The 26,239-nt window shown below is 48.9% G+C and overlaps 3 protein-coding genes across 13 annotated transcripts in view; 1 reads left to right on the top strand and 2 right to left on the bottom strand.

The window, feature by feature from the left end:
• Positions 1 to 469: 469 nt before the first annotated feature.
• LOC118947061 (dynactin subunit 5) lies at positions 470 to 9,159 on the bottom strand. Of its 3 annotated transcripts, none has more exons than XM_036972113.1 (6): positions 9,079 to 9,159; positions 6,489 to 6,557; positions 5,308 to 5,426; positions 3,159 to 3,270; positions 1,488 to 1,590; positions 470 to 694 (listed from the first exon to the last, which is right to left on the bottom strand). In XM_036972113.1, exons 1-6 carry the CDS (start codon positions 9,142 to 9,144, stop codon positions 597 to 599), a joined length of 567 nt encoding a protein of 188 aa, XP_036828008.1. In that variant the 5' UTR covers positions 9,145 to 9,159; the 3' UTR covers positions 470 to 596. The 3 variants fall into 3 exon arrangements, with proteins under 3 accessions (XP_036828008.1, XP_036828010.1, XP_036828009.1); XM_036972115.1 differs by lacking the exon at positions 9,079 to 9,159 and adding an exon at positions 7,786 to 7,836 and having other exon boundaries at positions 6,489 to 6,640; XM_036972114.1 differs by lacking the exon at positions 9,079 to 9,159 and adding an exon at positions 7,786 to 7,939 and having other exon boundaries at positions 471 to 694.
• Positions 8,304 to 14,222, top strand: LOC118947062 (acyl carrier protein, mitochondrial-like). Its single transcript, XM_036972116.1, has 5 exons — positions 8,304 to 8,586; positions 9,300 to 9,422; positions 11,523 to 11,610; positions 11,957 to 12,077; positions 14,016 to 14,222. Exons 1-4 carry the CDS (start codon positions 8,416 to 8,418, stop codon positions 12,046 to 12,048), a joined length of 474 nt encoding a protein of 157 aa, XP_036828011.1. The 5' UTR covers positions 8,304 to 8,415; the 3' UTR covers positions 12,049 to 12,077; positions 14,016 to 14,222.
• A 10,812-nt stretch (positions 14,223 to 25,034) lies between these two features.
• The window catches only part of LOC110517481 (trinucleotide repeat-containing gene 6A protein), an 84,682-nt gene continuing 83,477 nt past the window's right edge, over positions 25,035 to 26,239 (bottom strand). For all 9 annotated transcript variants that reach the window (XM_036972127.1, XM_036972128.1, XM_036972123.1 and 6 more), the window contains one exon: positions 25,035 to 25,520. In XM_036972127.1, coding sequence (XP_036828022.1) covers positions 25,169 to 25,520 — 352 coding nt within the window. In that variant the 3' untranslated portion in view covers positions 25,035 to 25,168. The remainder of the gene's footprint in view (positions 25,521 to 26,239) is intronic.

The raw sequence follows: 26,239 nt of genomic DNA, 5'->3' as shown, positions 1-26,239 counted from the left end.
GGTTAAGGTAGGGTAGGTTAAGGTAGGCTAGGTTAAGGTAGGGTAGGTTAAGGTAGGGTAGGTTAAGGTAGGGTAGGTTAAGGTAGGGTAGGTTAAGGTAGGCTAGGTTAAGGTAGGGTAGGTTAAGGTAGGGTTGGTTAAGGTAGGGTAGGTTAAGGTAGGGTAGGTTAAGGTAGGTTAAAGTAGGGTAGGTTAAGGTAGGCTAGGTTAAGGTAGGGTAGGTTAAGGTAGGGTGGGTTAAGGTAGGGTAGGTTAAGGTAGGTTAAGGTAGGGTAGGGTAGGTTAAGGTAGGGTAGGTTAAGGTAGGTTAAGGTAGGGTAGGGTAGGTTAAGGTAGGGTAGGTTAAGGTAGGTTAAGGTAGGGTAGGGTAGGTTAAGGTAGGTTAGGTTAAGGTAGGTTAAGGTAGGTTAAGGTAGGGTAGGGTAGGTTAAGGTAGGGTAGGTTAAGGTAGGGTAGGTTAAGGTAGGTTAAGGTAGGGTAGGGTTGGTTAAGGTAGGGTAGGTTAAGGTAGGTTAGGTTAAGGTAGGGTAGGTTAAGGTAGGTTAAGGTAGGGTAGGGTAGGTTAAGGTAGGTTAAGGTAGGGTAGGTTAAGGGGTTTATATCTGGCTGAGAGAGAGGAATTTCTGGTAGTAACTCTTGGTCACATCAATCATCAGGTCCTGGGTACATTCTGGGAGCTCTCCTGAAAACAGACCTGAGAGAGAGAGGAGGAAGAGGAGGAGGAGGTAGAGGAGGATGTAGAGGATGAGGATGAAGAGGAGGAGGTAGAGTGGGGAAGAGACACCAGTTAGAAAGAGTTGAAGACAAATCCATCACTTTTCAGGCTCATTCATCATCTCCAGCACCATTCCAGTGTCTACATATGCCAAGACGCTGATGTCATCGAGTAGGAGTTTTTTCAACGAGTATGGGGGAGGGGGGAAGGAAGTAGAGGGGGGGGGGGGGTAGAGGAGGAGGTGGTATAGGGGGAGGTAGAGGCAGAAGAGGGAGGGGAGAGGGGGAAGGTAGAGGAGGAAGTAGAGGTAGAGGAGGATGTAGAGGGGATAGAGGTAGAGGAGGAAGTAGAGGGTGAGGAGGTAGAGGAGGATGTAGAGGGGATAGAGGTAGAGGAGGATGTAGAGGAGGAGGTAGAGGAGGATGTAGATGAGTTAGAGGCGGATGTAGAGATGGAGGTAGAGGAGGATGTAGAGGAGGAGGAGGTAGAGGAGGATGTAGAGGAGGATGTAGAGGAGGATGTAGAGGGGGCAGAGGAGGATGTAGAGGAGCAGGAGGTAGAGGAGGAGGAGGTAGAGGAGGATGTAGAGGAGGATGTAGAGGAGGAGGATGTAGAGGAGGATGTAGAGGAGGAAGAGGAGGATGTAGAGGAGGATGTAGAGGGGGTAGAGTAGGATGTAGAGGAGCAGGAGGTAGAGGAGGATGTACAGGAGGAGGAGGCAGAGGAGGATGTAGAGGAGGGGGTAGAGATGGAGGAGGAGGAGTGTTCTGACCTGGGCATCCTGAGAACACGGTGAAGGGAGGAACCACGGTCTCAGGAGGAAGAACTGTGTTGTCTAGGATCTTACAGCAGTCCTTCAGCACACACCGTCGACCCTGGAACACACACACACACACACACACACACACACACACACACACACACACACACACACACACAGAATTAACAACCAGATACAGTGGCATCCTGGAGCAACAGAAACAACATGAACAACCAGTCAGCGTAGGAGTGACTCCCGACTCCCGGCCCGGTCGGCGTAATATGTTGACAGAACACACTACCCCCATTGTGACATCACAACAGAACCTCTACAGAACACCACCATCATGTGATGATACAAACTACCGTCATGTGACTACCCTGTAATAAATACAATCATGCCAGAGGCTAGTACTGTTCAGACCAGACTAGTAGAACACTGTTCAGACCAGACTAGTAGAACACTGTTCAGACCAGACTAGTAGAACATGGACCCAACTAGACAGAGACTAGTACTGTTCAGACCAGACTAGTAGAACATGGACCCAACTAGACAGAGACTAGTTCTGTTCAGACCAGACTAGTAGAACACTGTTCAGACCAGACTAGTAGAACACTGTTCAGACCAGACTAGTAGAACATGGACCCAACTAGACAGAGACTAGTACTGTTCAGACCAGACTAGTAGAACATGGACCCCAACTAGACAGAGACTAGTACTGTTCAGACCAGACTAGTAGAACATGGACCCCAACTAGACAGAGACTAGTACTGTTCAGACCAGACTAGTAGAACACTGCTCAGACCAGACTAGTGGAACATGGACCCAACTAGACAGAGACTAGGACTGTTCAGACCAGACCAGACTAGTAGAACACTGTTCAGACCAGATTAGTAGAACACCGTTCAGACCAGACTAGTAGAACACTGTTCAGACCAGACCAGAAGAACACAGACCAGGCCAGACTAATAGAACACGGACCCGACTAGACAGAGACTAGTACTGTTCAGACCAGACTAGTAGAACACAGACCAGACCAGACTAGTAGAACACTGTTCAGACCAGACTAGTGGAACATGGACCCAACTAGACAGAGACTAGTACTGTTCAGACCAGACTAGTAGAACATGGACCCAACTAGACAGAGACTAGTACTGTTCAGACCAGACTAGTAGAACACTGTTCAGACCAGACTAGTAGAACATGGACCCAACTAGACAGAGACTAGTACTGTTCAGACCAGACTAGTAGAACATGGACCCAACTAGACAGAGACTAGTACTGTTCAGACCAGACTAGTAGAACACTGTTCAGACCAGACTAGTAGAACATGGACCCAACTAGACAGAGACTAGTACTGTTCAGACCAGACTAGTAGAACATGGACCCAACTAGACAGAGACTAGTACTGTTCAGACCAGACTAGTAGAACACTGTTCAGACCAGACTAGTAGAACATGGACCCAACTAGCCCCACAGGGACAGTGAAATGTGGTCGTTCCGAGCATCACATGACCCAGATTTAGGACCTGAATGTTCCCTCTGCCAGTGTGTGTGTGTAACTCTGTGTGTGTGTGTGTGTGTGTGTGTGTGTGTGTGTGTGTGTGTGTGTGTGTGTGTGTGTGTAACTCTGTGAGTGTGTGTGTAACTCTGTGTGTGTGACTGTGTGTGTGTGTAACTCACAATGACACAGTTCTTCCCGATGTGAACGTAAGATCCGATCTGAGCAGCGTTCACCACACAGTCTTCCTCTATAAACACATGGTCTCCGATGTGCAGCGGGAAGAAGGCCACTCTGGGGGGGGGGGCAAGAGGACAAGGGGTCAGAGGTCAGACCACAGAGACCTGCTTAGTGGAAGAAGGCCACTCTGGGGGGGGGGGGGGGGGGCAAGAGGACAAGGGGTCAGAGGTCAGACCACAGAGACCTGCTTAGTGGAAGAAGGCCACTCTGGGGGGGGGGGGGGGGGGGGGCAAGAGGACAAGGGGTCAGAGGTCAGACCACAGAGACCTGCTTAGTGGAAGAAGGCCACTCTGGGGGGGGGGGGGGGGGGCAAGAGGACAAGGGGTCAGAGGTCAGACCACAGAGACCTGCTTAGTGGAAGAAGGCCACTCTGGGGGGGGGGGGGGGGGGGGGCAAGAGGACAAGGGGTCAGAGGTCAGACCACAGAGACCTGCTTAGTGGAAGAAGGCCACTCTGGGGGGGGGGCAAGAGGACAAGGGGTCAGAGGTCAGACCACAGAGACCTGCTTAGTGGAAGAAGGCCACTCTGGGGGGGGGGGGGGGGGGGGCAAGAGGACAAGGGGTCAGAGGTCAGACCACAGAGACCTGCTTAGTGGAAGAAGGCCACTCTGCAATTAAAAGTGGGGAAATAACTTTTTTTTTTTTATCGAATTTCCAGATTTCAAAAATTGTGTTCTGATGTGATTTAGACCCCTGGTCTAGAAGAGGAGACCCCTGGTCTAGAAGAGGAGACCCCTGGTCTAGAAGAGGAGACCTCTGGTCTAGAAGAGGAGACCCCTGGTCTAGAAGAGGAGACCCCTGGTCTAGAAGAGGAGACCCCTGGTCTAGAAGAGGAGACCCCTGGTCTAGAAGAGGAGACCCCTGGTCTAGAAGAGGAGACCTCTGGTCTAGAAGAGAAGTCCCCTGGTCTAGAAGAGGAGATCACTGGTCTAAAAGAGGTTGGAGTCTCCTGGTCTGGAAGAGGAGACCCTGGTCTAGAAGAGGAGACCCCTGGTCTAGAAAAGGTTGGAGACCCGAGGTCTAGAAGAGGAGACCCCTGGTCTAGAAGAGGAGACCCTGGTCTAGAAGAGGTTGGAGCCCCCTGGTCGAGAAGAGGAGACCCCTGGTCTAGAAGAGGTTGGAGACCCCTGGTCTAGAAGAGGTTGGAGACCCCTGGTCTAGAAGAGGAGACCCCTGGTCTAGAAAAGGAGACCCCTGGTCTAGAAGAGGAGATCCCTGGTCTAGAAGAGGAGACCCCTGGTCGAGAAGAGGAGACCCCTGGTCTAGAAGAGGAGACCCCTGGTCTAAAAGAGGTTGGAGACCCCTGGTCTAGAAGAGGAGACCCTGGTCTAGAAGAGGAGACCCTGGTCTAGAAGAGGAGACCCTGGTCTAGAAGAGGAGACCCCTGGTCTAGAAGAGGAGACCCCTGGTCTAGAAGAGGAGACCCTGGTCTAGAAGAGGAGACCCCTTGTCTAGAAGAGGAGACCCCTGGTCTAGAAGAGGTTGGAGCCCCCTGGTCTAGAAGAGGTTGGAGACCCCTGGTCTAGAAGAGGTTGGAGACCCCTGGTCTAGAAGAGGTTGGAGACCCCTGGTCTAGAAGAGGAGACCCCTGGTCTAGAAGAGGAGACCCTGGTCTAGAAGAGGAGCCCCCTGGTCTAGAAGAGGTTGGAGCCCCCTGGTCGAGAAGAGGTTGGAGACCCCTGGTCGAGAAGAGGAGACCCTGGTCTAGAAGAGGAGCCCCCTGGTCTAGAAGAGGTTGGAGCCCCCTGGTCGAGAAGAGGTTGGAGACCCCTGGTCTAGAAGAGGAGACCCCTTGTCTAGAAGAGGAGACCCCTGGTCTAGAAGAGGTTGGAGACCCCTGGTCTAGAAGAGGAGACCCCTGGTCTAGAAGAGGAGACCCCTGGTCTAGAAGAGGTTGGAGACCCCTGGTCTAGAAGAGGTTGGAGACCCCTGGTCTAGAAGAGGTTGGAGACCCCTGGTCTAGAAGAGGAGACCCCTGGTCTAGAAGAGGAGACCCTGGTCTAGAAGAGGAGACCCCTGGTCTAGAAGAGGAGACCCCTGGTCTAGAAGAGGAGACCCCTGGTCTAGAAGAGGTTGAGCAGAACTCACTCACCCTTTGCTGAATTTTTTGAACGGCGGCCGAATGACACTCCGGCTCTTCACAACACAGTGCCTCCCCACCCTGACATTGGCCAGGTCTCCACGGATTATACAGTCATTCATTACTATAGTCTGGAGGAGACAGGGACGAACAGAGGGAGGGAGGGAGGGTGACACAGACAGGGAGGGAGACAGACAGACAGACAGACAGGGAGGGAGGGAGACAGACAAGACAGGGAGTGAGACAGACAGGGAAGCAGGGTGACAGGGAGGGAGGGAGGGAGGGAGACAGACAGGGAGGGAGGGAGACAGGGAGGGAGGGAGGGAGACAGACATGGAGGGAGGAAGACAGACAGACAGGGAGGGAGGGCGACAGGGAGGGAGGGAGGGAGACAGACAGGGAGGGAGACAGGGAGGGAGGGAGGGAGACAGACATGGAGGGAGGGAGACAGACAGACAGACAGGGAAGGCGACAGACAGGGAGACAGACAGGGAGGGAGGGAGACAGACAGGGAGGGAGGGAGGGAGGGAGACAGGGAGGGGGGAGACAGACAGACAGGGAGACAGACAGGGAGGGAGGGAGACAGACAGACAGGGAGGGAAACAGGGAGGGAGGGAGACAGGGAGGGAGGGAGACAGACAGGGAGGGGGGAGACAGGGAGGGAGGGAGGGAGGGAGACTCATGGTTTAGAAGAAGCCACCGTGCTTCTTCACCTGCATTGCTTGCTGTTTGGGGTTTTAGGCTGGGTTTCTGTACAGCACTTTGAGATATCAGCTGATGTACGAAGGGCTATATAAAATAAATTTGATTTGATTGATTTGATTTGTTTATTACCTGTATAGTGAACGTAATGAATAAAGCCCCAACTGGCCCATCTCATGGTTTATTACCTGTATAGTGAACGTAATGAATAAAGCCCCAACTGGCCCATCTCATGGTTTATTACCTGTATAGTGAACGTAATGAATAAAGCCCCAACTGGCCCATCTCATGGTTTATTACCTGTATAGTGAACGTAATGAATAAAGCCCCAACTGGCCCATCTCATGGTTTATTTCCTGTATAGTGAACGTAATGAATAAAGCCCCAACTGGCCCATCTCATGGTTTATTACCTGTATAGTGAACGTAATGAATAAAGCCCCAACTGGCCCATCTCATGGTGTAATACCGGTATGGCTTGTTGTTACTTACTTTGCCGTTGAGGACGATGTTCTGACTGCCGCACAGCACCGACTGCCTGCTCACTTTGTTACCAGACGCCTGACAGGGAGAGGACATGGTGATCAGGTGGTATAAACGGTACTGACTCAGATACAGGTTTACAGACCACCGCTTGATGCTAACTGACAGGGAGAGGACATGCTGATCAGTTGGTATAAACGGTACTGACTCAGATACAGGTTTACAGACCACCGCTTGATGCTAACTGACAGGGAGAGAGGACATGCTGATCAGGTGGTATAAACGGTACTGACTCAGATACAGGTTTACAGACCACCGCTTGATGCTAACTGTAATCGGTGCCTCGTCAAGAAATGGTCTAACTGCAATTCAAGCTGGCTAGCTGGCTGGCTAAGGGACCGAGCTAGCAATGAGGGTTCAGTGCATTGACTGTGCACTGTATATACACTGAATATACTAAAAACATTAAGAACACCTTCTCTTTCCAGGACAGACTGACCAGGTGAATCCAGGTGAAAGCTATGATCCCTTATTGATGTCACTTTGTTAAATCCACTTCAATCAGTGTAGATGAAGAAGGGGAGGAGACGGGTTAAAGAAGGATTTGAGACATGGATTGTGTGTGTGTACCATTCAGAGGGTGAATGGGCAAGACAAATATATTGAAGTGCCTTTGAACGGGGTTTGGTAGTAGGTGCCAGGCGCACCGGTTTGAGTCAAGAACTGCAACGCTGCTGGGTTTTTTCACGCTCAACCGTTTTCCTGTGTGTATCAAGAACGGTCCACCACCTAAAGGACATCCAGACAACTTGACACAACTGTGGGAAGCATTGGAGTCAACATGGACCAGCATCCCTGTTGGGACGCTTTCTACACCTTGGAGTCAACATGGGCCAGCATCCCTGTTGGGACGCTTTCTACACCTTGGAGTCAACATGGGCCAGCATCCCTGTTGGGACGCTTTCTACATCTTGGAGTCAACATGGGCCAGCATCCCTGTTGGGACGCTTTCTACACCTTGGAGTCGATGCCCCTGACGAATTAAGGCTGTTCTGGGGGGCAAAAAGGAGGTACAATTCAAGGTGCTCATAATGTTTGGTATACTCAGTGTAAATACCAATATATATATATATACACGATTTCATATGTACAGCACAGAGTTAGGAGGGGCAAAAAGGAGGTACAACTCAATATTAGGAAGGTGCTCATAATGGTTTGTATACAATGAGCTAAACGCTAACTTGCTAATCGTTAACGTTATCTAGTCAAATAAACACCGAATTACAAGCTTGCTACGGAAGATTACCGTTTCAATGTATTCCGCCTTGTTGTACAGTATCTCACACAATTCCATGGTTGTTATTATTTTTGTTATAAAATGTACAGAAAACGAGTTTGATGTGGTCTGTTGTTTTTGCTGTCTGCTGTCAACCTCTCCCTTCAGACCATACTAGCAGAGCACTGCAACATCGATGATGATGGAAAGCTCTTCCGCTCACAAATAATCAGTCATATTCAACTAATTATTATTATTTTTAATGTTAATGATCGACGAAATAATAATATAATATATAATTGTTTAATATAATTGTTTTTTTGTTTTGGTTCTGTTGATTAGTCATGTCTTACGTGTAGAACGTAATACCTTGATCCGCAACCCGACGATGCGACAAAATTCAACCAAAGTCACAATTATTACATCATGCCAATTTAATTAAATAACAAAACATACCGGAAAGCATTATAATTAGGTTATAGCTTAATAAAGACAAATCATATTAAATATCGGCGTTATTTTTTTTTTAAATAACTAGTACGCCTGCGCACATTTGACCTCCTTTTCCCTTTGACTTTGTGGCTGTGCTATCTAGTGGAAACCAATTTGTCTTCCAAAACGCGTGTTTTGCTTTGCACCCTGGGATTGATCCTCAAAACCATGGCGTCCCGTGTCCTAGCGCAGTGTGTCCGCCAGCTCCCCCGCTCTTCCGTGAGACTCTCGTCGGGTAACATTGCAGTGAGAACCGCAGCTGTCCCGGTCCTATTCAACCCCCGACCGTTGTCCTTCATTGCCAGCAGTCAGCGGACCCGGTGGATCGAACAAACACGGGTTTGTCTTGAATAACATGGAGACATTTAGTCGCTGCTGTGGCCTAGTAGTGATGGATTGCACATTGACCTACCAGTGTCTTTCCAAACTAAATCTGTAACTAAGTGCCAACCGGTCACTTTGCAAAGCCAAGCTCTTTAAAACCGGGACAAAACTGGTTCCGTTTTTACTAATTCAACGAAACCGACTCTGTGAAAATGCATAGTTTGAATGATACGTGCATTTATGTTACAAAACAACCGACTGTGTCTCATGTGTTAGCAGCAGACAAAGTTAAGCTAAGCTAATGTATCATGTAATCGTTTGATACTTGGCTAGTTTAGTTGAGTACAATTCGAATTATACTTTCTGTTCAAACGATTCGTCTGTCGCACAATTAAGTGCTGTTAGCATAGCTTACTAGCATGTTATATAGTGTTTACTAGCTAGATGACAGTCGATTTGACTCATTTTAATTTACTCTAAAGCAAATGTGTTATTTATTATCAATACCTGAGGTTGTTGTGACAGGATGTGACGCACGCATGACTTGCGCACTAAATTCAATGCAGTGGACATCTGTAATATTAGCTAGCTATTATCTAGGCTTGAACTAAACTGCTTGATTGGTCAAATGGGTGCAGAAGTGTTGTCAGTCAAGCTGGCATCGATAAGTGAATGACCTCTGAACCCATCCTTTCTTCCTTCCTGTCCTCCTTCTTCTTCTTCTCTAGATCGCCAGCTCAGTGGGAGTGTTCTGTAGACAGTATGGAGACCTGCCTCCCCTCACCATTGAAAGCATTAAAGAACGAGTCATGTACGTCCTCAAGCTCTACGACAAGATCAACCCAGAGAAGGTAAGGACAGACCCGGGGAGAGAGAGTTTCTATTGGACAAAATCCTCTACTGTTTCTGTTCCTATTCGCTTCCTCATGGTAAGGACAGACCCGAGGAGAGAGAGTTTCTATTGGACAAAATCCTCTCCTGTTTCTGTTCCTATTCGCTTCCTCATGGTAAGGACAGCCCCGAGGCGCCACGGCTCGTTTTCGAGAGTAGGAATACTGAGTCATTAGTCCAGACGGTTTTACGTTTTGCAATGACAACGAGAGAGAGTTTCTATTGGACAAATCCTCTCCTGTTTCGTTCCCATTCGCTTCCTCGTGGTTCTGTTTATGGTGTCTAGTGAATTTATTCCCCACATATCTAGGATCAGTTTGACATCCACACTCCTTATCTTTCATACATTTATTCATACCATTTCCTCCTTCCAACGAAATATAGTCCCAACACTAATCTAAGGTTGCTACCCAAGCTGGCTGGTTGTTCGTTCGATCGGTTCGGTTGCCAGAGACACGACCCAGTCGTTCAGTCTTGTTGTTCTGTATCTATGGACGAGACCCAGTCGTTCAGTCTTGTTGTTCTGTATCTATGGACGAGACCCAGTCGTTCAGTCTTTTTGTTCTGTATCTATGGCGACCCAGTCGTTTGTTCTAAATGTTCCATTGCCACACTGGCTGTTATTGAGGTGCGATTTCACCTGGCATAGAACATGTGCTCTCTCATCAGGACCCTGTTGTTCAGAGGAGCTGGCCAACAACACGGCCAACACAATCACTTCAAACTGAAGCTGGAAACACTGAGAACCACAGCCAACAACACAGCCAACAACACAGCCAACAACAGAGCCACACAGCCAACAACACAGCCAACAACAGAGCCACACAGCCAACAACACGGCCAACAACACAGCCAACAACACAATCACTTCAAACTGAAGCTGGAAACACTGAGAACCACAGCCAACAACACAGCCAACAACACAGCCAACAACACGGCCAACAACACGGCCAACAACACGGCCAACAACACGGCCAACAACACGGCCAACAACACAGCCAACAACACAATCACTTCAAACTGAAGCTGGAAACACTGAGAACCACAGCCAACAACACAGCCAACAACACAGCCAACAACACAGCCAACAACACAATCACTTCAAACTGAAGCTGGAAACACTGAGAACCACAGCCAACAACACGGCCAACAACACGGCCAACAACACGGCCAACAACACGGCCAACAACACGGCCAACAACACGGCCAACAACACGGCCAACAACACGGCCAACAACACGGCCAATAACACGGCCAACAACACGGCCAACAACACGGCCAACACCACGGCCAACACCACGGCCAACAACACGGCCAACAACACAGCCAACAACACGGCCAACAACACAGCCAACAACACGGCCAACAACACAGCCAACAACACAGCCAACAACACAGCCAACAACACAGCCAACAACACAATCACTTCAAACTGAATCTGGAAACACTGAGAACCACAGCCAACAACACAGCCAACAACACAGCCAACAACACAATCACTTCAAACTGAAGCTGTAAACTAGCTGCACTTATTTTGGCCTGTTTTCTATTGACATTTCTTTGTTTATATCCATAAAAATGATGACAGCTGATTCATGATTTCGGCTGAGAAACCCTCTCTGTCTGTCTGTCTCTCTCTGTCTCTCTCTGTCTGTCTGTCTCTCTTGACACGTTCATTACAATGGGACAGCTGGAGATTGTTTCAATGTTGCAAATGTCAGAAAGACAGCCAGGTTTATACAAATCTCCGCTGTTGAAAGCGAAATATTAGTGTAAAAGAAATATGAGATAATGCTTTTTATAGTGGAGATGTTATAAATTGCCTGGCTGGGCTGATGAGACAGTGGACTGCGCAGTCAGGTGGAACAGCGTAAATAGACATTTTAACGTCATAGATTATTTGTATAAACGTTGTATAAATACAAAAGTATGTGATTTTGAATGACAAACATGATTTTGGATGAGTGTCCACATACTTTTGGTTATGTAGTGTATCTCAGACTGCAGATCTAGGATGTCCCTGTCTGTCCTGATCTCCTCTGATCGATGTGTATCCTCAGCTGGCGACGTCGTCCCACTTCCTGAAGGACCTGGGGTTAGACAGCTTGGACCAGGTAGAGATCATTATGGCCATGGAGGATGAGTTTGGTGAGTCTGTCTCCCTGTGTCTTTGTCTCTCTCTCTGTGTTTGACTGTCGGTCTGTCTCCCTCCCTCCCTGTCGGTCTGTCTCTCCCTCCCCCTCTCTGTCGGTCTGTCTCTCCATGTCTGTGTCTCCCTGCTGGTCCATTCGTTGATTTAAATAGGAATGTTCTAGACTAGTCATTATATTTTCATGACGATAACTTAGTTGTTAGGATTAACTAACCCTTTCCACTTCCTACATACAACTGTGGTTAATACCACTGTGTTAACATGTGTGTGTGTGTGTTAAGCCTAATGTGTGTGTGTGTGTGTGTGTGTGTGTGTGTGTGTGTTAACATGTTCCTGTTGCAGGGTTTGAGATCCCGGATGTGGAGGCAGAGAAGCTGATGTCTCCTCAGGATATCGTCCAGTACATCGCTGACAAGAAGGACGTGTATGAATAAGAATGAACCAGGAACTACTAACACGCCCAGTGAGTGTCCACGGCCACTTCCCCCCACGCCGACTTCCCCCCACGCCCACTTCCCCCCACGCCGACTTCCCCCCACGCCGACTTCCCCCCACGCCGACTTCCCCCCACGCCGACTTCCCCCCACGCCGACTTCCCCCCACGCCGACTTCCCCCCACGCCGACTTCCCCCCACGCCGACTTCCCCCCACGCCGACTTCCCCCCACGCCGACTTCCCCCCACGCCGACTTCCCCCCACGCCGACTTCCCCCCACGCCGACTTCCCCCCACGCCGACTTCCCCCACGGCGTTGACGAGGGCGTAACGCTCTCTCACCATTTAAACAACTGTTAAAAAGCCTTGTGTTTCGGCCTTCATCAGAGCTCTGTCATTCGTCTCCAATGACGTGTATGTATATATATATATATATATATATATATATAAACACAAAAACCCTGGATTGCTGATGTTTTGTTTTTGGAGAGACTTTGAAGCCACTCAGGAAAAAACCTGTCTTTTGTAATTGTTCAGTTACAGTATTTCATTTAAACGTTTTTGTTGTTGTAGTGAAGACAGTAACATTAGTACTTAAACAAATATATATATATATATATACACACACACACACGTTAAGGAAAATATTTTTCATTTGTTTAGCGGATGTAAAAGCTGTCTGTAATTCAATAAACATGTCGGGGACATTTAGTAAATTAATTTCTATAACGCCCTATTAGTCATTTAGTGACACAGTCACTAAATCAGTCATTTAGTGCGGTGGTCCCCAAACTTTGACACGCCCCCTATCAGTCATTTAGTGCAGTGGTCCCCAAACTTTGACACGCATCAGTCATTCAGTGACACGTCCACTATCAGTCACGCATCAGTCATTCAGTGACACGCCCCCTATCAGTCATTTAGTGCAGTGGTCCCCAAACTTTGACACACATCAGTCATTCAGTGACACGTCCACTATCAGTCATTTAGTGCAGTGGTCCCCAAACTTTGACACGCCCCCTATCAGTCATTCAGTGACACGCCCCCTATCAGTCATTTAGTGCAGTGGTCCCCAAACTTTGACACGCCCCCTTAGAGGGGGTGGCAGGGGGCGGGGCCTCAGTCCGGCTTTTAACTTACTCTTGGAAGTGTCCAGATCGACTTGCCCATGGGAAGGGGGGGTGGGATGTTCCCCCTTGCTGGAAGGGGGGGGGGGGGGGATGTTCCCCCTTGCTGGAAGGGGGGGGGGGGGGGATGTTCCCCCTTGCTGGAAGGGGGGGGGGGGGGATGTTCCCCCTTGCTGGAAGGGGGGGGGGGGGGATGTTCCCCCTTGCTGGAAGGGGGGGTGGGATGTTCCCCCTTGCTGGAAGGGGGGGTGGGATGTTCCCCCTTGCTGGAAGGGGGGGTGGGATGTTCCCCCTTGCTGGAAGAGGGGGGGTGGGATGTTCCACCTTGTTGGAAGAGGGGGGGTGGGATGTTCCACCTTGCTGGAAGAGGGGGGGTGGGATGTTCCACCTTGCTGGAAGAGGGGGGGTGGGATGTTCCACCTTGCTGGAAGAGGGGGGGTGGGATGTTCCCCCTTGCTGGAAGAGGGGGGGTGGGATGTTCCCCCTTGCTGGAAGAGGGGGGGATGAAACAGTTTGAGAACTCCCTGTTCTAGTGTGTATAGAAATCAATTAGCCTCCCGTATCATTACCGTTTCAGCAGGGAAATCAATCCAACACATGAATGAATGACCTGTGCACAGTGATGTACTTTCTAAACGGGCCATTTCCCAGAAATCCCGTTGACTGTGAACGCTGTAGACGTCGGCTCGAGCAGAAATGACATCGTCAATCACAGTTTATCGGTGTTGTTTGAATCCCTGTCTGTTTTTATTCACTAAAACATAGAATCTATTTCATCACATTTTAATTAAATTAATGTGTTTTTACTGAGGTAGAACTTCCTGTTTCTGCTCCTCACAGGAAGTCCTGATGATGCTGTCCGACTGGCTGGGCTGGGCAGCGTCTCCCTCCCCCGCCACCACTTCATCAGTCCCTCCTCCTCCTCCTCCTCCGTTCTCTCTGTGGCATCTGATGCCTTTTGTCTTGTGTTCCACTGTATTTAATGAAAATGTGTATTTTCCTCCTGAGTTCAGGAGGTGAAAAATAAACATCACTTTTATGGTTGGACTCTTGTTGTACAGCGCCATCTTGTGGTTCAGGGAGTTCCCTCACTAAGCCCTACGGCCGACAGGGAGTTCCCTCAGTCACCCCTACGGCCGACAGGGAGTTCCCTCAGTCACCCCTACGGCCCGACAGGGAGTTCCCTCACTAAGCCCCAACCAAATTCACATAGAAATGAGTTATGGATCTGTCACGGTCCTTGAAAGCAAGTCTACGAAGCAGTAGAGCGGTTCTATGTTTCGTAAACCAGCTTTAAAACACAGCATTCTGGGTAAAATACATTTCACAATGATTCTCTGCTTGTTTTGTCATATACTGACATTTTAGCACAGTATCTTTGAGAACACCATCCTAATATTGAGTCCCCCCCCCCCCCCCCCCTTTGCCCTCAATTCTTCTGAGAACTATAACTCAGGAGTTGTAAGCGTTCCACAGGGATGCTGGCCCATGTTGACTCCAAGGTGTAGAAAGAGTCCCAACAGGGATGCTGGTCCATGTTGACTCCAATGCTTCCCACAGTTGTGTCAAGTTGGCTGGATGTCCTTTAGGTGGTGGACCGTTCTTGATACACACAGGAAAACGGTTGAGCGTGAAAAAACCCAGCAGCGTTGCAGTTCTTGACTCAAACCGGTGCGCCTGGTACCTACTACCAAACCCCGTTCAAAGACACTTCAATATATTTGTCTTGCTCATTCACCCTCTGAATGGCACACACACAGTCTATGCCTCAAATCCTTCTTTAACCCGTCTTCTCCCCTTCATCTACATGTCTCCTCCCCTTCTTCATCTACACTGATTGAAGTGGATTTAACAAAGTGACATCAATAAGGGATCATAGCTTTCACCTGGTCAGTCTGTCATGGAAAGAGTAGGTGTTCCTAATATTTTGTCCACTCAGTATATAACCACGTTTCAATCCACTGTTTTTTGAGTAAAGTTAAACTGTATATATTTAAAAAATAAATAATAATAATCACGACAGTTGTGACGGAAACGAGCCGTTTCGGGTAAAACAGACAAAATAAACGATGAAGAACGACAAAGATTTTCCTGGATCAGAGACGGAATGTTTCTGTCAAAAAACATCGATCACGACGTCACCAGAATAAGACAATATTTACTGGATAATAGAGAAGTGCCTGCCGCCCCTCTACCATGATGATGACTCCTCTCCAATCCCAACGGTCTTAACCACCAGGCCCCCCTGCAGCCCCTCTACCATGATGATGACTCCTCTCCAATCCCAACGGTCTTAACCACCAGGCCTCCCTGCAGCCCCTCTACCATGATGCTGACTCCAATCCCACCAGACCCCTCTACCATGATGATGACTCCTCTCCAATCCCAACGGTTTTAACCACCAGGCCCCCCTGCCGCCCCTCTACCATGATGCTGACTCCTCTCCAATCCCAACGGTCTTAACCACCAGGCCCCCCTGCCGCCCCTCTACCATGATGCTGACTCCTCTCCAATCCCAACGGTTTTAACCACCCCTCTACCATGATGATTACTCCTCTCCAATCCCACCAGACCCCTCTACCATGATGATGACTCCTCTCCAATCCCAACGGTCTTCACCACCTGACCCCTCTACCATGATGATGACTCCTCTCCAATCCCAACGGTTTTAACCACCAGACCCCTCTACCATGACGATTACTCCTCTCCAATCCCAACGGTCTTCACCACCAGACCCCTCTACCATGATGATTACTCCTCTCCAATCCCACCAGGCCCCTCTACCATGACGATTACTCCTCTCCGATTCCAACGGTTTTAACCACCAGACCCCTCTACCATGATGATTACTCCTCTCCAATCCCAACGGTCTTACCCACCAGACCCCTCTACCATGATGATGACTCCTCTCCAATCCCAACAGTTTTAACCACCAGACCCCTCTACCATGATGATGACTCCTCTCCAATCCCAACGGTCTTACCCACCAGACCCCTCTACCATGACGATTACTCCTCTCCGATCCCAACGGTTTTAACCACTAGACCCCTCTACCATGATGATGACTCCTCTCCAATCCCAACAGTCTTACCCACCAGGCCCCTCTACCATGATGATGACTCCTCTCCGATCCCAACAGTCTTACCCACCAGGCCCCTCTACCATGATGATGACTCCTCTCCAATCCCAACAGTCTTACCCACCAGGCCCCTCTACCATGATGATGAGTCCTCTCCAATCCCAACGGTCTTAACCACCAGGCCCCTCTACCATGATGATGACTCCTCTCCAATCCCAACGGTCTTACCCACCAGGCCCACCCCTGTTAGGCATTTTATGAATACTGACTAAACAATATTTACATTTAAAAATGACTATAATTAATTAAACTCTACCCTCTTTTACAATATCTGATTAATAATAATGTTAGTTCCTAAGAAAGAGGTTATGTAGCAGGGATAAGGGGTAATTGGAAATGATAACCTTTGTGTGGGAATTAATGTGTCTTTTAAGCGAAGAGGGTCATTAACCTATGTTTGAACCGACTCAGCTATAACTCTGTGGTGATTACATAAGACAGCGAGAGCCCCTCCAGGTTCTCCGTATCTGGAACTGTCTGCTAAGTGGAAACTATGGTGAGACTTCAGGAGATGCTAAGTGGTAATAAACTATGGTGAGACTTCAGGAGATGCTAAGTGGTAATAAACTATGGTGAGACTTCAGGAGATGCTAAGTGGTAATAAACTATGGTGAGACTTCAGGAGATGCTAAGTGGTAATAAACTATGGTGAGACTTCAGGAGATGCTAAGTGGTAATAAACTATGGTGAGACTTCAGGAGATAATACAGATATATTGTGTCAAGTATGTGCACTAGTGAGTTGGAAATAACTTTTGAACCTGCTTTGTCCTGGTCGAGAGGAGGAGATACATTTTATAACCTATGACGTCATATTTGATAGAAACCTCTACAACAGTATATGAGCAGCGCTCTCCGAGAATAAATGCTATTGGCTAATTTTGATTAGACTGGTCTCTGTCTATTTCATGCAAGTAAGGATCTTACAAATTCTTAGAAACAGACAGAATGATTTTAATTGAATTGGTTAATGAACACATACAGGAATTGTTAAATTCCTTTGACACCCTGCCGCCCCTAACAGGGGTATAGGGCTCTATTTGGGGATAGGGCCAGAAATGAACAGACGACAGACAACATCAGTCAAATCACTGTTAGTCTTTTTATTGAGGGTTGTACCCAAGTTATACAGCTTTGTGTTCCGACACTACGGCCAGAAGGTTTACAAACAAACAGTTATCAATATGCCTAGCGCTCGGTCGGTCGGTCGGCCGGTCGGCTCAGCCCAGGAGACCGTCCACCAACCAACCTAATAAACACCTTCAGTACACATTCTCTTTAATAGCACTAAAATAATCACACCAAAAAAAGTAAAATAAAAACAACCAAGAAGGAAAAATAATAATAATATATATCGTTATTATTATGAAATAAAAACAATGACAAACAGAACGACAGCATCGTCGTGGTCGTCGTGGTGACGACGATGGGAGGAGACATGGGATGACGGTGGGAGGAGCAGGCTGGAGTCTCTACCTTGGTTAAACGTTACATCAGGCCTCTGTGTTACCAAAATAAGGATTGTCCTTCAGAAAGTGCAGTTTCCCCCCCGAAGAAGACGAGATAATACAAAGACCCTGAACCCCCCCCCCCCCCCCCCCGTCAGGAAGACACAACGCCAAAACACCGGCCCTGTAACTGACAAGTCTTTATTATTAGTCATATTATAGACATGGGTTTCTCTCTGTACATCGTATCAATCAGCCTCCCAAAGCAATGTGCATATTAGGTTTACAGGTCAGGCCAATATTCTACTCTGCATCTCAAGGTCTGAGGCTTCTAGCTGATACAATTCTCAGTGATACAACGTCTCTATAGAAGTAAAGGAGAGAATTCTAGAATTCTCAGTGATAGAACTCTAGAACTCTCAGTGATAGAACTCTAGAATTCTCAGTGATAGAACGTCTCTATAGAAGTAAAGGAGAGACTTCTAGCTGATAGAATTCTAGAACTCTCAGTGATAGAACTCTAGAACTCTCAGTGATAGAACTCTAGAATTCTCAGTGATAGAACGTCTCTATAGAAGTAAAGGAGAGACTTCTAGCTGATAGAACTCTAGAACTCTCAGTGATAGAACTCTAGAACGCTCATTGATAGAACTCTAGAACGCTCAGCGATAGAACGTCTCTATAGAAGTAAAGCAGAGACTTCTAGCTGATAGAACTCTAGAACGCTCAGTGATAGAACGTCTCTATAGAAGCAGCAGTAAATCTAACCTCCTGCCTATAGCTGTCCCCTGTGGCTGGTTGGTTGGCTAGTAGGTAGAAAAGGTGATGGCACACATGTTTTTTAGGAATACCGTGACCCCCTGGCTGCGCTGTGGCACCGTAGTTCCTACGGAGGGCAATCACTGTCTATGAGTCCCTGGTCATAAGTAGTGCAGTAACATAGGAGACAGGTCTGGAACACTGCCCAGGTCTCCACTGTGGACTGGCCTTTAGATATAAACAAACCAACCCCGAATGGACATGGAAGGCTGGATAACACCATTGCATAGTCTCTTTGAGCACCCTACTCCCCCATTACCCTCCCCAATCCTCCCTCGCTACCCTCCCCAATCCTCCCTCATAACCCTCCCCAATCCTCCCTCGCTACCCTCCCCAATCCTCCCTCGCTACCCTCCCCAATCCTCCCTCGCTACCCTCCCCAATCCTCCCTCGCTACCCTCCCCAATCCTCCCTCGCTACCCTCCCCAATCCTCCCTCGCTACCCTCCCCAATCCTCCCTCGCTACCCTCCCCAATCCTCCCTCGCTACCCTCCCCAATCCTCCCTCGCTACCCTCCCCAATCCTCCCTCGCTACCCTCCCCAATCCTCCCTCGCTACCCTCCCCAATCCTCCCTCGCTACCCTCCCCAATCCTCCCCCGCTACCCTCCCCAATCCTCCCTCGCTACCCTCCCCAATCCTCCCCCGCTACCCTCCCCAATCCTCCCCCGTTACCCTTCCCAATCCTCCCTCGTAACCCTCCCCAATTCTCCCTTATAACCCTCCCCCATCCTCCCTCGTTATCCTCCCCCATTAGCCCTCTAACTCCCAGGTCTTTGTGCTGTGCTGATATATATATATATATATATAATAGACTAAAGCTTTCCAGGGTCAATGTAAATGACAATGAGACACGTGATTCCTCCCAGTCAAGTTAAAAAGCCACAGAGCCTCATTGTTAACCAGCGATGGGAAGGAGAACCGCAGAGCGTCTCTTAGATAGAAGAACCATGGTAATACGCAGCGCGTCTCTCAGACAGGATAACCATGGTAATACGCAGCGCGTCTCTCAGACAGGAGACTAATGATCACAGGATAATGCGTCTGCCGGCTCGGCACCTATCAGGGGGATTGTACATTGCTCATTGCTTTAAACTTACTTTCTTTAAAATTCCTCAACTTCCTTTTGCAAAAAAAAAAAAAAAGATTTCAAGCATATAAACGTTGTCCAGCAGACAACAACAACAACAACATCATCGTCCCTTTCCTTCCTCTTCTTCTTCCTTGGTTTGGCATGACAGTAGTAGTAATGACGAAGAACATACCATACTACTACACTGGGTTGAGTTAAACAGAGAGACACAGAGAGAGACAGAGAGAGGGAGGGAGAGAGAGAGAGAGAGGGAGGGAGAGAGAGACAGAGAGAGAGAGAGAGGGAGAGAGAGAGAGACAGAGAGAGGGGGGGGAGACAGACAGAGAGAGAGAGAGACAGAGAAGGAAAGACAGAGAGAGAGAGGGAGACGGATATATATATAAATATATATATACAGAGAGAGACAGAGAGAGAGAGAGAGACAGAGAGAGAGAGAGAGAGACAGAGAGAGACAGAGAGAGACAGAGAGAGAGAGAGAGAGAGAGAGAGAGAGTGAGAGAGAGAGAGTGAGAGAGAGAGAGAGACAGAGAGAGACAGAGAGAGACAGAGAGAGAGAGAGAGACAGACAGAGAGAGAGAGAGACAGAGAGACAGAGAGACAGAGAGAGACAGAGAGAGAGAGACAGAGAGAGAGAGACAGAGAGAGAGAGACAGAGAGAGAGAGAGTGAGTGGGGGGGGGGGGGGGGGGAGACACACCAAACAGAGGAGATTAACACTTGGGTGCCGCGTCACGTCTCAGCAGACAGACGGCTTGTCCCTCGTCTAACCATCCACTCCGACAGGCACACAATAACACCCGGTGATAACTGATCAGAGGGCTTTAGTTACCTGGCCCTGCCCAGACACTGGCCCCTTCTCCCTAAATGGTTTAAGGTTAGGATGTAGGGAGGAGACGATCATAGATCTGTGTTAAGGGGAGACTTGTACCCATAGCATGGTTTTCCCTGAACAGCTTTGAAGAACCAAATCAGATTCAGAACCCCTTCCCTGAGTCAGGCTGAGAGCCAATCGGAACCCTTTCCTGAGTCAGGCTGAGAGCCAATCGGAACCCTTTCCTGAGTCGGGCTAAGAGCCAATCGGAACCCTTTCCTGAGTCGGGCTAAGAGCCAATCGGAACCCTTTCCTGAGTCAGGCTGAGTGGCGGGCCTCTGAAACAACAGCAACTAGCCTTGTGCTAGCAGCACCATGCTACCCTGACAGGTAGTTAAGCTCATCCCACGTGACAGTGCCCTCTGCTGGGCTAGATCAGCACAGAGACACCCCTCATACCACTACACTACCAGCCTGTCTACCCTGTCAGAGCACAACAACACACACTAACACACACACACCACAGCCCAAGAGAAAGACAGCCTCCTAGTCAGACAGAGAGACAGACAGCCTCCTAGTCAGACAGAGAGACAGACAGCCTCCCAGTCAGACAGACAGCCTCCTAGTCAGACAGAGAGACAGACAGCCTCCTAGTCAGACAGAGAGACAGACAGCCTCCTAGTCCTGTCCTCTCTCCTTCCATCTTTAAACAATCCCAAGTGCAAATCCAAATTTCCTCAGTTCAGCGTCTCAATAAAGTTATTATTCCACACCTCAGTTCAGCGTTTCAATAAAGTTAATTTTCACACACACACAAAAAAAATAAAACTGGTTTCTGATGTTTCCTGCAACATTTTGTTAAAACTAAAAAAAAATAGTGAAATAAGCAACAACAATCTGGAATTAAGTGAAACAATTATTATTGTTGATTGAATGATATATTTGGTAGAGCGGTTGTTTATCTACCGTGGTTGAATACTGGCACAGCACTTACAGGTCCATAACAGAGTGATACCCAAACCGGGTCTGTGTTGTACGCTAATGCATTTATAAAGTTAAATCAATACAGTCAAGGAACGCAACGTCAAAACACACACAACTAGCAACTTCTACTATGTCCAATAAAACTACTGGAGAGAAACAACAGTTTTATTATTTTGGTTTCTATAGATACTAAAATGTCAGTAAAGTAATGAAGGTCCTAATGCTGACATCTCCTCCCTGTTCTGAAGCTCTCACACGTTGCGCGTCATCATAACTTAAAAACAATCAATATTGTAAATAGCGGGGTAAATCTAAACGCTCCGTTATTCAAACGCGTTGTGTTTACGACCACCGATAGGTTACATTCACCCCCCCCCAGCAGCGACGACAGACAGAGCGCCATCTAGGGAGGTACGAGGAAGAAGCCCCCCCCCCCCGATTCACCGGTGTGATTGTAAAATGGCTGCCTGCTCCCTACGACAGCAGTAACGGGAGTAACAAGGGGGGAGTCGTTAAGAGACACACAGCGTCAGGATCAGACAGACTACAGTCTAACCTGTTAAGACATTTACAATCATGCTCTTGTTGTAAACAGACTGGGTTAAAAAAAGGACTTGGCGAGGAGAGAGGGAGGAGGGGAGAGAGGGAGGAGGGGAGAGAGGGAGGAGGGGAGAGAGGGAGGAGGGAGGAGATGAGGAGGGAGGAGATGAGGAGGGAGGAGATGAGGGGAGGGAGGAGATGAGGGGAGGGAGGAGATGAGAGGAGGAGGGAGGAGAGGAGGAGGGGAGGAGAGGAGGAGGGAGGAGATGAGGGGAGGGGAGGAGGGAGGAGAGGAGGAGGGAGGAGATGAGGAGGGAGGAGATGAGGGGAGGGGAGGAGGGAGGAGAGGAGGAGGGAGGAGATGAGGAGGGAGGAGATGAGGAGGGAGGAGAGGAGGGAGGAGGAGAGGAGGGAGGAGATGAGGAGGGAGGAGAGGAGGGGGGAGATGAGGAGGGAGGAGAGGAGGGAGGGGTCTTATCTTCTCTTCAGGACACAAAGTAAAAATGAAAATGTGGACTTTTTTACACTGTTCAAAAATATTCAATCAACCAAAAAAACACGATTATTATTATTATTGTTGTTGTTTTTTGTTTACATATTTTTTCTCTCTTGACCACCATCTGTGGCAATGAGAGAGATTGAAACAAGGTCATATATATATATTTATATATATATATAGATCATCACCACATTATTAATTTCTGGAAATATTTGAAAACATTTTGCCGTTGTGACACGGACAGAACTAAGCCCCTCCTCCCCGTGTCTGTAGTCCTTGTGATTGGCTACAATATGCATAGATACAGGGATCAGCTTTATGGTTCAGTCCCACTGACGTCACACACACACTGGGAGGACAGTGGCGCGGAGGAGGAGGAGGAGGAGGAAGCACGTTGATTTCTCTACCTTTTCTTAGGACAGGGGGGGGGGGGGGGGGGGGGGGGGCAGGCAGTGAAACCGCTGAGCTCTTCCACCTTAAAGCAGGTATTTTGGCAGAGAACAAACTAACTCTCACAACTAGAAGTCGTTTCAGTGCTAGAAGATGGATGCTTCCGACAAGGAGAGGATCTGGGGAGACAATGGCTCCATTTCAGGTCTAACCAGAACCACGGGTCAGGACACTGACCGACCCCACAGTCAGGACACTGACCGACCCCACAGTCAGGACACTGACCGACCCCACAGTCAGGACACTGACCGACCCCACAGTCAGGACACTGACCGACCCCACAGTCAGGACACTGACCGACCCCACACCAGATCTACAGGTCAGAACATGGTTCCCAGAGTTTCAGCATCGTCTTCGTCCTCTATAGAGTTGTGGTATAGATTCTTTTCATTTTTTAACATTTATTTTTACCTTTTATATTTTTTTTCTTGCGATTTTATTTAATTTTAATATTTTTTTCAATATTTTTTAATTTTTAATTTTTTTATTGTTTTTAAAATGAAGGAAGATGACCACCCACCTGTCGCCCTCCTAAGGGCCTGTAAACAAGAGGCTGCCTCCATCACAACAACAGGCTGGTCTCTAACAACATGTTCTGCCCCTGCTGTCATAGTGCCGTCCCCCAGTCTGGCAGGGCGGGGCTCCAGTCACAGCCCCCCCCCTGCCCCCCCCCCCAGTCTGGCAGGGCGGGGCTCCAGTCACAGCCGTCCCCCTGCCCCCCCCCCCCCCCCAGTCTGGCAGGGCGGGGCTCCAGTCACAGCCCCCCCCCCCCCAAGTCCTTTACACTGCAGAGACTCGCGTTCTCCACTTTTAAAACATAACATCGGTGCAAATACTTCTGTCTTTATAAACATCAACATCAGCCATCAATCAGCATCTCTACATCATTAAACTGCTTCTCCACAATACCACCAGAAGGTATTTGTGCCAAGGCAGAGAGGAGAGCACACACACACTACACACACGCACACACACACACACACACACACACACACACACACACACACACACACACACACACACACACAGTAAGAACGTCCTTGAGTAAACAGCTACATTGGAACTGGCAGCTCCCTCTGTATTGCAGATTAAACACTGAGAGAAAAATAACGGTTCAGTGCAAAAGTGGAAGGAAAAACAACAACATGGTCAGCAAAACAACAACATGGTCAGCAAAACAACAACATGGTCAGCAAAACAACAACATGGTCAGCAAAACAACAACATGGTCAGCAAAACAACAACATGGTCAGCAAAACAACAACATGGTCAGCAAAACAACAACATGACAACAAAACAACTAAATAAAAAACATCAATGATTGGAATTCCAATAACAGGGACCATGAATGAAATAGACAAAAGCTTTTTAGTTTCGTTTTTTTTTTAGGTTTCAGTTTTGAAGCATAATAAGGCATTTCTGCTGTCCTTCACATTATAGAATTGTCCTGCGTGATTCAAGTATACCGACTGATATGTGTGTTGTTTAGGAGGGCGAAAAAACAACGTGGATATATGTGCAGGGAAAAACACACAACGCATTTTCCACAGGGTGACCCCCCCACTTCCTGTACGCATTTTCCACAGGGTGACCCCCCCCCCCCCACTTCCTGTACGTATTTTCCACAGGGTGACCCCCCCCCCCCCCCCTACTTCCTGTACGTATTTTCCACAGGGTGACCCCCCCCACACACTACTTCCTGTACGTATTTTCCACAGGGTGACCCCCCCCCCCCCACTACTTCCTGTACGTATTTTCCACAGGGTGACCCCCCCCCCCCCCCCTACTTCCTGTACGTATTTTCCACAGGGTGACCCCCCCCCCCACTTCCTGTACGTATTTTCCACAGGGTGACCCCCCCCCCCCCCCCTACTTCCTGTACGTATTTTCCACAGGGTGACCCCCCCCCCACTACTTCCTGTACGTATTTTCCACAGGGTGACCCCCCCCACTACTTCCTGTACGTATTCTCCACAGGGTGACCCCCCCCCCACTACTTCCTGTACGTATTTTCCACAGGGTGACCCCCCCCCACTACTTCCTGTACGTATTTTCCACAGGGTGAACCCCTTCCTGTATATTTGTAAGTGAGAAGGAGCCATTTTGTTTTTTGGTCTTGGACTGTTTTTCTTTGTGTTTGAGACTAATAACGATTCCAGACGACTCAGTCTGTCGTCACGCTGTCCAGCGTTCGCCACTCGACTGACACGGGCTTTACATGGAGTCCCCGCCCCCTGTCAGGTGATCCACGGGGAGGAAGGAGCTGATTGGAGAAGGGCTGTTGATCCTCCCGCCCTCGCTGGCGCCCCATAGGCTAGTGGAATAGTTCAACCCGCCCCAAAGGGAGGAGCTATGGAGGTCGCTGACGTTCCATTGACTGGGCTCCGGGGCGCGGCTGGGGAAGGGGTGGGAACCCTCCAAGGCTCCGCCCATTCGGCTCTGAGAGGAGCCAATGGCCTGCCAGCCCGGGGAGGCAGCGGCCAATGACTGACCTTGTGCAAAGAAACGGTTGATTTCCTCCTCACTGGCAAACTCAGCCAGAATGGTAGTGTTCCCTAGTACGCACCTGAGGAGAGAGAAGAGAGGGGGATGAAGAGGAGAGGGAGAAGAGAGAGGGATGAAGAGGAGAGAGAGAAGAGAGAGGGATGAAGAGGAGAGAGAGAAGAGAGAGGGATGAAGAGGAGAGAGAGAAGAGAGAGGGATGAAGAGGAGAGGGAGAAGAGAGAGGGAGAAGAGAGGGATGAAGAGGGAGAAGAGAGAGGGATGAAGAGGGAGAAGAGAGAGGGATGAAGAGGGAGAAGAGAGAGGGATGAAGAGGGAGAAGAGAGAGGGATGAAGAGGGAGAAGAGAGAGGGATGAAGAGGGAGAAGAGAGAGGGATGAAGAGGGAGAAGAGAGAGGGATGAAGAGGGAGAAGAGAGAGGGATGAAGAGGGAGAAGAGAGGGGGATGAAGAGGGAGGAGAGAGGGGGATGAAGAGGAGAGAGAGGGCGATGAAGAGGAGAGGGCGATGAAGAGGAGAGAGGGCGATGAAGAGGAGAGAGGGCGATGAAGAGGAGAGAGGGCGATGAAGAGGAGAGAGAGGACGATGAAGAGGAGAGAGAGGGCGATGAAGGGGAGAGAGAGGGCGATGAAGAGGAGAGAGAGGGCGATGAAGAGGAGAGAGAGGGCGATGAAGAGGAGAGAGAGGGCGATGAAGAGGAGAGAGAGGGCGATGAAGAGGAGAGAGAGGGCGATGAAGAGGAGAGAGAGGGCGATGAAGAGGAGAGAGAGGGCGATGAAGAGGA

Source organism: Oncorhynchus mykiss, unplaced genomic scaffold, assembly GCF_013265735.2.
Source record: "Oncorhynchus mykiss isolate Arlee unplaced genomic scaffold, USDA_OmykA_1.1 un_scaffold_120, whole genome shotgun sequence".
In the NCBI taxonomy this organism is placed as follows: Eukaryota; Metazoa; Chordata; class Actinopteri; order Salmoniformes; family Salmonidae; genus Oncorhynchus; species Oncorhynchus mykiss.
Note: the sequence above shows the minus strand (reverse complement) of the source record. Positions and strands in the feature narration are given on the sequence as shown.

Coding starts and splice junctions, on each gene's coding strand:
- LOC118947061 (XM_036972113.1), bottom strand. CDS start 9,144: ATGTCCACTGCATTGAATTTAGTGCGCAAGTCATGCGTGCGTCACATC. Junction 5,427..6,488: donor ACATCGTCCTCAACGGCAAA/GTAAGTAACAAC, acceptor TGTCTCCTCCAG/ACTATAGTAATGAATGACTG. Junction 695..1,487: donor CGTGTTCTCAGGATGCCCAG/GTCAGAACACTC, acceptor TCTCTCTCTCAG/GTCTGTTTTCAGGAGAGCTC.
- LOC118947062 (XM_036972116.1), top strand. CDS start 8,416: ATGGCGTCCCGTGTCCTAGCGCAGTGTGTCCGCCAGCTCCCCCGCTCT. Junction 9,423..11,522: donor ACAAGATCAACCCAGAGAAG/GTAAGGACAGAC, acceptor GTGTATCCTCAG/CTGGCGACGTCGTCCCACTT. Junction 11,611..11,956: donor GGCCATGGAGGATGAGTTTG/GTGAGTCTGTCT, acceptor TTCCTGTTGCAG/GGTTTGAGATCCCGGATGTG.